General features: G+C 39.8%; 2 protein-coding genes across 2 annotated transcripts; both read right to left on the bottom strand.

The window, feature by feature from the left end:
- Nucleotides 1-151: 151 nt before the first annotated feature.
- On the bottom strand, nt 152-3,023 carry prdx3 (peroxiredoxin 3). Its single transcript, XM_003963677.3, has 7 exons — nt 2,873-3,023; nt 1,750-1,861; nt 1,321-1,462; nt 991-1,126; nt 786-889; nt 452-617; nt 152-322 (listed from the first exon to the last, which is right to left on the bottom strand). The coding sequence occupies exons 1-7, from the start codon at nt 2,906-2,908 to the stop codon at nt 272-274; spliced, it is 747 nt and encodes a 248-aa protein (XP_003963726.1). The 5' UTR covers nt 2,909-3,023; the 3' UTR covers nt 152-271.
- Nucleotides 3,024-5,061: 2,038 nt separating this feature from the next.
- dennd10 (DENN domain containing 10) lies at nt 5,062-9,324 on the bottom strand. Its single transcript, XM_003963678.3, has 10 exons — nt 9,280-9,324; nt 9,019-9,073; nt 8,108-8,304; nt 7,931-8,010; nt 7,702-7,850; nt 7,377-7,488; nt 7,174-7,274; nt 6,965-7,072; nt 6,786-6,880; nt 5,062-6,702 (listed from the first exon to the last, which is right to left on the bottom strand). Exons 1-10 carry the CDS (start codon nt 9,286-9,288, stop codon nt 6,535-6,537), a joined length of 1,074 nt encoding a protein of 357 aa, XP_003963727.2. The 5' UTR covers nt 9,289-9,324; the 3' UTR covers nt 5,062-6,534.
- Nucleotides 9,325-11,577: the final 2,253 nt, after the last annotated feature.

The raw sequence follows: 11,577 nt of genomic DNA, 5'->3' as shown, positions 1-11,577 counted from the left end.
CAAAACAGACAGTAATTAAACATGTTTATGTACAGGGGTTATGATGCATGGTCGTGACTCGGATGGTATTTTTAAGCAAACCCAGAAAAGAAGCTACAAAGGACATCAGAATGTGATGGCGCAGCGCCATGAATCAGTAGTTACGCTGTAATTTCTAAAGAACTGATTTATTTGGGTTTTGTTTGTACACTCAACTTAGACACTGAATATCAAATGAGTTTTGGATGAGTATCATTCTCTGTTTTAAATACTACAGTTGCGATGCCAATATTCAGTTGACCTTTCCAAAGTACTCTTTTGATCCTTCTGGAGTTGGTTTAATCTGAAAGCAAAACAGAGGGAAAAAATTCAAAACTAGTTTCCAGTGACCCCTGACATAAAGAACACATGCTCAAGTGCCACTGATGACCATCCCAACAGCATCTCAGCAATTAGACCTGTAGAAACTGACCGTCGGGGACTCCGGAGTCCAGCTCGCCGGACACACCTCGCCGTGGGTTTCCACGAACTGGAATGCCTTCACCAAGCGAAGGGTCTCCTCTACGGACCGGCCCACGGGCAGGTCGTTGATGCTCATGTGTTTCACCACGCCGCTGGGGTCGATAACAAACAGTCCCCTGGAGGAAAAGTTAGATATTAGGCAACATTGTTGAGAAAATAGAAAGATTCATGTCAAACTAACGAGGAGGAATCCTGCTCCTACCCACTGGGCAAATCAATACTCTAACTTTAAAAATTTGGAGTGCAATAAAAGACACTGCAGGAATGTGTAGACATGAACCTACCTGAGGGCGATGCCTGGACCCTCCAGCAGCACGCCGTAGTCTCTAGAGATCTGCTTAGTCAGGTCTGACAGCAGGGGGATGTGAATGTGGCCCAAACCTCCAGTCTGACAGAACACAAGGACATCATGGGGCCTTCAGTTACTTTGGTTAATTATCAGACCCACGATGCAACAGCAGACCATCGGGGGGTGGGGGGGGACTATACCTTCCGTGGTGTGTTGATCCACGCCAGGTGTGTGAAGTGAGAGTCCACAGACACACCCACCACCTCACAGTTGACATCATGGAATTCATTGGCCTTGTCACTGAACGCGATTATCTCTGTGGGACACACAAAGGTGCTGCAATAAAACAGCACCACGAGTCACGTTTACATCTGTAAAGAACCTTGAAACGGAGTTTCATAGCCAAAAAGGAAAATCTGTAACCCAACAACACACGATTGTCCCAATGTTCACATGGTTTGGGATTTTTTTTGTATTCCTGCACAAACTCTCATCTTTTATATGCATAAATAAAACAGTGACACACTCACAAATCCAGTGGGTAGAAGAATAGGACCAGATATTTGCCCTTGAAGTCAGCAAGGCTCATCTCCTTGAACTCCCCATTGTGGACAGCTGTGCCCTTGAATGCAGGAGCAGGCTGGGTTACAGCAGGGGCCCATCTGGAAGTGTCTGACACAGAAAATACAGCATTCATTTACTCCGACTTCTCTACTAAGCCAAGTAAAGACGTCACAAATGCAAAACCACGTTAGCATGTCTGATGATGAGTTATTTAATGTATGAATAACATTAAATCCTAAATTCTAAACACATTAATTAACATTGCATATACATGCTGACATACTGTAAATTACCTTATAATGGGGGGGGGGGGGGGGGGACTATGTGATGTTACTGCACAGGTTTAACATGGAAAACAGCATTAGAACACACTAGAATGGCCATTTTACACTCACTGGTGGAGAAACATGCTCTCTGCAATGCAGGACCAGTGAGGGCTCTTGCAGTCGCCGACGCTACACGTTGACAGGCTGGTGTGACTTTCAGCCCTCCTGCTGCAACCAGAGCCTAAAACATAATATTACAACACACTTACTCCACTGCCCAATTTAAATAATCCGCTGTTCTGTCAGTGGCTTGATAACACAAGTGTGTACAACCACAACCGGAGGATTAACATTCATTAATGCAACTTTAAAAAAAAAAAAAATCAATAGCCAGTCTACAGAAATGTAAACACTGCAATCAGCTTCATTTTCAGAGAAAGTAAATTAATCCATTCATTTATTATAGCCATTTATTATAGTACCGTAGTTTTATTTTAGCAACTGTATGATAAACAGTTCATCATGTACATCATGGTACACGTGGCTTTTATTATTCAAGGAATGGAAATATATAATGGCAATGGTCGCTCTTTTATGTTTGCAACATTTTGCAAAGGTTTACACTGTCGCCAACTTTAATCAACTGCTTTTATCATGTTAATTTGGAAGATATGATCACAATAACCAGTGCAGATACTGTTGAACAGCTAGCGCGGGTAAACCTTGATCGCTGTAGATAATATGAAGCCTTTTAAATCCTGTCCTGACTCGTCCAGTTTAATCTGATCAAGGAAAAACCTTGACACAGGAGCAGGGCTGTGCCGTGCACGTTCACAAGATGACGCAACAGTCTACTGACCTGATCTCTTGCAGAATTGTGACCTGACAGCCCAGAATAGCGACTCCTAGCAAAGTTGAGCGCCTGATCTCTAGATTTTATCTGAATTTCCGACGACTACTTAATTCAAATAGAATGAAATAAAGGTCACTTTAATTTCAAAAGCGAAAATAGCTTTTTTTAAAAATCTAAATAATGTGGTTTACATGATCTATCTAAATACATAAACCGCAAGTGCGACGCAGGACAAGACGTAGGGCAGCGATGGAAAGCTATAGTAGACGCCACATAAATTCAACGCTAAGACAAATACGCGTCCATGACAAGATGTTAGAGAAGACAAACCTGCGGTGCAACACTTTTTTTTTACCAGTATATACGGTGACTAAATGGATGTGAGAAGCGTGAACTTACAGAGGTCCTGAGCAGTCTGCCTATGGTGGCTGCCATTTTGGATTGTCAGAAGTGCGCGCTTCACGGCCGGCATTTATGTCTTTTCTTTTTTAAACACATACAGTCACTGTCTATTAAAACAGCGTTGAATGTTTATTATTCGTTATTTTGTGCTTTAACGACGAATAAATCACCCGGAACACGTTTTGATGGATTGTTATTCTATGTTAAGATATTAAAATTAAATTGAGGCTAGATGCAACTTGAATAAAATTGATGCACATGAATCTTTAGAAAAGGATTAATCATAATTATGCTCAACTTTGTCCATATTGTAGACAAAACAAAACTGTGGTTTGTTTTAGATAGTGACCAGACATACACTTCTAAGGTAAGTGAAAAATTTTCGACTACTGTAAATGCAGCATGCCAAACCCGCCCACATTTAAACGCGTGGTTTAACCGGAAGTAGTTGTTGGTAGAATTTCTTTAAAATGATTTTTTAGGGATTCACACACGTATATACAAGTAAACAGTAAATACATACAACTCAACTATACAGGTGTATGCGCCGAAGTGTCCTAGAAACAAATTGCGTTCCGGTTTCGGCATCTGCCAGTGTTTCGTTCAAGCTTTAACGCATGCGGCAGGACGTTGTATTACTTGCCAATTTTTAGTTAAACTTGGGGCTGGTGGCACAATAAAACAACTTTTTTATAATTAGTTTCATTCCAATAATATAAATAAGCAATCAGTAACATTACAAAAATTGAATATCTTGTATTTCACATATTATTATCATGTGTGTTAGCATTATTTGAACATAATTGTGATACCCTTGTGGTGCCATTTCCTCTCCAGCATTTCTGCCAATGTATAATCCACTCTTACAGTTAATGCTTCACTTCTAAAACTTAGTTCAACTTTGCAAAGAGAAATTCTTCACCAGAGCAGACATGCTTTATGTCATAATGCTGACATTTCACCTTTTTATTTGATTATTTCCCGAGTCTGCCATAAAACATTTGATTTCTCAGCCGTTAAAACACTTATTGCTAGTTGTTGAAGAAGTTTCCTACACATCATTTGCAGGGCTGTGTATGGCAAGACAGCAGATCAATTAAAAGAAAATAAAAAGCATGACAGTTAGCTTGTTTTCAGGCCCTTCCTCAATTTTTTTATTAACCGTCTTTGTGGGAGTAGCGTTCCGATAGACTTTTTTTGAAAAGTTGATTTTCTGTCAAGATTAATGAGAAATAAAATTGGGACTATTAAAACTTGTTACTGTCCACATCTGCTTTGTCTTTTTTCAATGTGTCAGGAGCAAGAAAGAAGGAATCCAGTTGGCCTCTTGAAAGCTGCAGGAGAAAAGGTAAAATTTATCTTAAAAACATAGAGTGAATCCTTGTGTCGGAGAGTACTGACTTCTTTTTTATCTTTTCCTCCAGCTTTGAGGGAGACGGTTCCGTCCCTGGTGACACTGCTGTTTTTCTTCTAATGGTCTTGTTGTTACCAGGGTCCAGAATTTTAAAATGTGTTTTTTTAACTGCTTTCCCAAAACAACTAAAAGCACTGTCTGGACTCCAACATGTGTTTGCTTTACATAGGAAAGAAGAACACTCTCCTGATTATTCCCCTGCATCCCATAAGTGTCACATTTATGTTTCTGCACGGCAACACTCGCACAATGAGCACAAAATAACGTGTCTATAGCAGCTCAGAAGGAACTGAACACTTCAAGGTTACTGGCAGTGGCCCACCTGTCAACTGAAAGGAGGTTTGGTGGTCCAAGATCGTTGGGAATGAGACTGGGCACCAATTTCTATTGATATTCACTGAACCTTTAAAATATCCTCCAAAAACATATCTTATAACAGAAAGTGATGTAGGTCCGAGTTCCCAAAGTCAGTTGTCTTGTAATTTAGTAGCTCTGTCATAGGGAATACAGACAAATTCATCAGAAGGTCCAAGACATTTCTGCTGAGTCAGCACAAGTTCTGTTAAAAATCTGAAATATTCCTCTCCCTGTTTTACATATAAAGAAGGAAAACATACAGGAGGAGCTGCAGAATGACTTGAAAGATGGGCAATTGTTCCACTCTTGAGATCAATTCTGTTGAAACTTAAATTTATTTGAACTATAATTGTCATGAACGCAAGCATCAGATCTAAAATCATTTATTTAATATGATAAACAGTCACTTAGCATATTAGTATGTAATTTTTATTAAATATGACATTAATTCATGGAAATACACATTCATGGAGTTTTCAAAGGTACGTGAATATTTCTGTCTTATATATGAGGCAAAAGAAAACAGCAATATGAGTTTGTTGTTTTAAAAAAGTACATTAAGACACATAATGGTATTCAAATGAATGCAGACATGAAAGCAGCGACCAATATCAGCTGCAAAAACAGTTCTTGTCTACCCAGCAAGTTCTATCAAACAAACTGACCGGTTCAACAATTAAAGCATTAGTAAATTACAAAGAGTGGGATCACTACACCAGGGTAAAATCACATGTGCAATGTTTCTATCAAGTCATCAGTGGATGGAATAGTATTTTGGATTTTGCTTGTATTACAGCGTGGAAGCTAACTTCTTCAGAACATCAGTTGATGCTCCAGCAGTAGTGTCGGCTCATCTGTCTCCATCTGTCTTACAATTTATCAAATTCTTTTCAGGAAAAGTTGTATCAAAAATATTTGATCATATATTTATGTTAATCTAGTGATATTTGTGTATTTGGGCTATTTTCAGCAGCGGATCAGTATTTAGTGATCCATTGAGGGAATCTGGTATTAATGATTGTGCAAATTGTGACAAAAGAATAATTTACCTTGTACACTGAGTCATTTTTAGTCAAAATTAAACTGAAAAAAACTACGTGTCAACTGGTCAAAGCGCACCAATTTTCTGAGTGTTTCATGGTTTTACATAAAAATCAAGTTGCTTTGAGTTTACTGCTCAAAACAGTTCATTTTACGGTATATGAAATGTGCTGTCATATTGATGCAACAGTAGATGAAAACTGATTGCTGGGATTGCAAAATGCTGAGAAACAGTCTTGTGCACATGGATGGCAACAGCTACCTTGATAATACACCGGATGCAGAACGGTTTCGCTACGTGTGCACGCTGTCCACCAAAACATGTGTGTGCTCCACCATAATAGAAATTCACATTATGAGCCACAAAAGAAGACAAATCTTGTTCAATTTGTTCCAAGCATACCCTCTTTGGTTTGGATTTTGGTGACTCTCTAATGGGTAATTCCACTATTGTTACTCAAATGCCAAACTGACTGATTATTGTGTGATAGGATTATTCTTTCCATACAAATATATTTTGAAAATGTATCCGATGTTTCATGAAGAGCAGCCAACTTCCTGCACTGCCCATTACTGGACTGCTGTGTTGTGCACCATCTCAAAAAAAATAGAAGGGTCAGGCTGTGACGGGGTCAGAACGGAGCAGAACCAGCATACACACACAGACTGAAAGGAAAACGCTCTGCCATCTTTAGGAGCGCAGGTATCCGGTGTATTATTGGTGTAAGGAGAGCAGGAGCTTTTCAGGAAGCAACAATTATCCCCCACATCTACAGCATAAGAGCTCAACCAGAGCTCAGCCATAGTCCATCCTGCCAACCTTTTCAGAGCACAAACACTGAAAACATCATATACGTAGGAGCTGCTCTGCTGCTGCCAAATGAAAAAGGAAGTTCTCTGTTACCGGAGGGAAATGGTGCCGCTTTAAACCCTCCAGTGTGATCTTGGAGTCTTCACACTCGTCAGCCAGACCCACCAAGTTAGTGAGGATCTCTTTTGTCTTGACAGAAATATCCTGTGGATCGAAAGCACGTTGTCATGTTAGACCCACATCTGCCTCATTTACATGTGAATGCAGGCACATTTGGGATCTCTTACCATAATAACCTGACTCTCTGACCTCTCAGGATCCTCTGCTGACTGCATGATAAGGTGTCCGATGTCTTTGTGTAATTTGCCCATGGCCATTGCCTCTATGATGGTACATGAAGCAGTAGCATAAAAATGATTGATTTGAGAAAAAGGCAGCCACCCAGCCAGATAGACAGAGACTGTACCTTTGGCATTCTGGGTTACTTGGATGACTCTCTCTGGCAGGTTGACATAGACATCAAATAAGTCAGGTCTGTTGCTCACTTCGGGGTCCACAAAACCTGCTACATAGCCTGTGGGTAACACCGACACACTGGTGTGTAAATAATTTCCCCACTCTGGTGCAGATGGCAAGTAATCCCCTGAAAGTAAATAAGGGATCAGGCAGCCTCACCGGGGCATTTCTTCAGAACTTCTATCTCTGTATCAGTCAGGTGCACATATGGGTGCACAATGGACCAGTCTTTCCGGTGCCATGTCAGGGTGGGTAGAACTCTGTGAGGTAACAGTTAAAGAGTTACCCACAACAGCAGTAATTTGTGTTACCATACCGATTCACAAGGGAAAAAATAACCTATTTCAATTTTGATAACAAACCTTGTAAATTCCAACAATGCCTCAACCCGAGGGTGGTGGACGACGATCCTCTTCTTCAGCATAAGCGCAGTATAAAGAATGATGGTCTCCATACCAAACTGTGACACCACATCTGAGGGAAGTAAAGAAACGTGGAAGTAAATAGCTAATTCACTCAGCTTCACTTCATCACTTTCAGCGGTCAACAATGATAAATATCACCTTTTCACCACTAATCTCATTACAAAATCACTACGTGAGGCAACTGTTGCATAAAACTAAAAAGTCCCTTTAAGTGAAATACAAATTGCCAAAACCAGTCACCTCATCAGCTGTGGGGTCTCACCTTTAATTGAACCAGCCAAGTAGGCTTTGCGGATATCGTAGTCCTTAATAAGAAATGAGCCATTTTCATCGCTCTGACAAAGTCCTTTGGTGAGCACACTGACATAAGCCTCCATCATTTTTACTGGACTACCATGTTTAATGTACATCCTGGAGAAGAAGTGGAAAAACACTGTTCACATAAGGAAACGATCTAGTAATTAATCTGCGCACATGGGATGGACACAGACCTGCCAAGTACTCTGTTAAGAGCAGCATACTTCTCAGGATTGAAATCTTTTGCTGTGATAACTACTGAAAAATGAGTAACCTAGTGTAAAGAAAAATCAGAAAAGAAAGTTTGTGCACATTAAAACACAACAAAATGCTGATCTTTCCTTCAAACAGGAGCACTGAACATTCCTTACCTTAGAGAGCGCAGTAGGTTCTTGCACTTCTACCGTGGTGATGTAGAACCATGTGCGACAGTACTGACCAAACACAAATGTGTGGAAATCCCGGCTGTCTTGCGTTAAACAGCACTTGCTGAGCAGAACTTGTCTGAAGTCTGAGCCCACAGAAGGATAGCACCATACCCAGAGGGTGTCTCCATTCATATCTTTCTCTGTACACGGAATAAGGAATTATCAGAAATACATAAATAAAGGCAACAAAGAGTTGTCCTGTAAATATAGAATAAAGTATTATCATAAATTTAGAACAACACAGAATTTTAGGAATTTAACCCCAATCAACTCACATGTTGACTTCCAATTTTATACGCACGTTTGACTTTTTTGTTTCACCTTTGTAATGAAACTGCTTTCAGTTATTAAGATATATTTACATTTATTTTTGTAATGTATAGTAAGATTGAGCTAAATTACAAAAAAACAGAAAAATGACATGAATAGTGATAGTTGCCATCAAATCTGGTTTACACACCTTTAGCTTTGCAGCTGGGTGTGTGCATGTGTGTGTGTGACTCAGGAAGACCGCACATATATTAATATAAATTTTAGTAAAACATACATGATTTAACCAAAATAGTCATATTTATATTTACTAGCAGAGTACAGTATGGAAACATTTATGTGATTTTCAGGCAAATATGTGGAAGAAAACCTTTACAATTGGGTCAAATTGAGTTTAATGCTCGTTGAAGTTGAGAAAGCGTTGAAGTCCGGTAAAAAGCTGCTAACTAAACGCGTGTTCTCTTGTGTCACAATAACATCACGTGAGTCACAACAATATCACGTGACTGTGGTTAGGGGTCGCAATTTGTCAATTAAAAAAGCAACATATTGTAAAGAACAGAGACAAGAGAACCTGTACTTACCGATTAATGCGACACTTGACATCAGCTGCGTTTCTGTTGCTGCCATATTCCATACCTGAAAGAGTTCAGAAGAATAAGTTAACAGAGGAGAAACCAGTGACCATCTTCCCCTGCGGACATTAATGTGTCAGTGAAGCTCCCCGTGGGCTCCTGCTGTGCCCAAACGCCAGTATTTGATGCTAGACTGATTTTAATGGAACAATTAATTAAATGAAAGTGGTCAGTAGCCAAAATATTATTTCTGCTGTCAACAAAGTCTACCTCATGCATCGCTTCCTACTTCCGGAACAGGAGGCTTGTGTCAATGGGCGGAGACACGCTGCTGACAACCAATCAGAACCAGCTAGAGGAGCCTTTTTTTTTAAAATATAGATTTATTGACAGTATAACGTGTACAACTATACATGCAAAATGACACCATTATGATAATACATAACTTAGGGACTGCACGTCAAAGAAAAAGGACAGACAGTCAAAAATAAATAAATACAATTTGGTCCACGGAGAAAGTAACAATTTATATATATTAACGTGGGTAGATGAGGACAGAGTTCTACCAGCTTTTTGGTTTACAGACGATAAAATAGTTTGAATATACAAATCACTTAACTTATTGAAAAGTCGAAAAAATGGTTTTGTGCCTATATAGTCAAAACAGATGAATGATTGTGTCAGTATGGGAGATGCAAAAGGTACAATTCACATTCAAATTTGAGAAAAATAAAACAAACACAGACATGATAGCAGCTGTGAAGTAATTTCTATGAAACTTCTTTCACCTTGTTAACCAAACGGTAGTTTTGAAGAAAATTCCAGATTTCAGCACATATATTTACCTTGTAACCCTAGTAACACAGAACATATGGATACTGTTTCTATGGTCACAAAGACTACCATTCACTCTCCAAACACACTATCTTGTGGTTGTACTTGTGGTTACTGTTACACAACATTAGGGTAGGTTGTTTTTGGTTGATCTATCAATGATGACTGTAACATTGATATTTTACACTCACTTACTAGGCTACCAATTTGCAGCCATTGCAAAATGCCTTGATAACGGGACTAGGAATAGCACTGGGAATGCTATTCCAGATCTATTCTAGATGGGGAAAGTTCAGACATTCAAAGTCCCCCGCCTCACCCACCCCCACCCACACCTACATACACACACACATACATACACATATATACACACATGTATATATAGTGCATTTTGTGCAGTTACACTACAGAGTAATGATGTATAGCTAAATTGATTCAATCAAACATTTGAAGAGTTAAGACTATATTTGGCATTTTTGGGAATTAAAGTTGGCCGGCAAATACATTCTTCTGTTTCCTAATAGTTATCCCACTCTGTGCATATCACAGTTTTCACAGGCAGTTGTATTTGTCATGAGGTTTCATGGTCAAGCCCTAAAACAAATTCTGGGAGCTCAAACAGGATCTTGTTCAGCTGCAGCTCACCTGGAGTCTTCAAATGAAGAAGGCTGTGTGGATTGTGTTCTTGATTATATATAGTCTGACACTTACTACTCAGTTCTGAAGATGGAGACATGAACCTGTTGCTAATGTTAAATGACTTAGCACATAAACTGGGTAAGAAGCTACAACATCATTAAGACACAGCTACTACGCCATGTGTCAAGCAATCATTAGGACAGTTACACTTAAAGGGTAACACACACAAGAATCTCTCCTAAGGACCTTCCTTATCTCTAGCATTGGGAATTTAAAGTGCACAGGATGAATCGGACATGCTCAATAAAGACACAATCACCATCTGTGAACTGAAGGGCTTCAGCAAGTATAGAGCTGTTCAAGAAGAGCTACAAAGCAGAGAAACTTGAGAAGGTCTTTGCTCGGGGACAACTAGAGCAGGAACAAGACTAATTGACATTGGGTCACAGTTAAGCATCATTAACTGGTCCTCCAGAAAGAGATTCATCCCCAGTCACCCAGCGCTTCAGTCTGTATGCTGGAAATTCACAGCAAAGCCTCCCTCAACCCAAATATTCTTGATGAAATGATTGGTGGACTACAGTCTACAGCTCCAGATGACATCCCTGTACAGAAGTCTTACGTTTCACCCCTTCATACTCCATACTGATGCTTCCAAGCAGGGCCTTGGAGAAGTCTTTTGTCAAAATCAAGGTGGAAAGATGAAGGTAATCATCTATGGCTCCCACACGCTCACACCAGCAGAGCAGAGCTACCATCTTCACAGCAGTAAACTCGAGTTTTTATCACTGAAATGAGCAATGTGTGACAATTTTAGGGATTACATGTTTTACGATCCCTATTTTATTGTTCACACTGATAATTATCCCTTCATTTATGTACCAGTAATGATTACAGCTAAGCTTCGCTGGGTAGTGAAACTCACAGATTTTCAACACCCATATGAGTCAGTCCAGTGAGAACTGCATTAAGAGAAAGTGTGTGCAGCCTGGGAAGGCAGTAAAGTAGCTCAGCAGGGAGAAGTAGCACAGATGGCAGTTCTCGGCATAACAACTGACCCACAAACTTTCCCAGTTATTGACTACAGCGACCTTG

Source organism: Takifugu rubripes, chromosome 4 (assembly GCF_901000725.2).
Source record: "Takifugu rubripes chromosome 4, fTakRub1.2, whole genome shotgun sequence".
Classification (NCBI taxonomy): Eukaryota; Metazoa; Chordata; class Actinopteri; order Tetraodontiformes; family Tetraodontidae; genus Takifugu; species Takifugu rubripes.
This window is presented reverse-complemented; position numbering and strand designations above follow the sequence as displayed.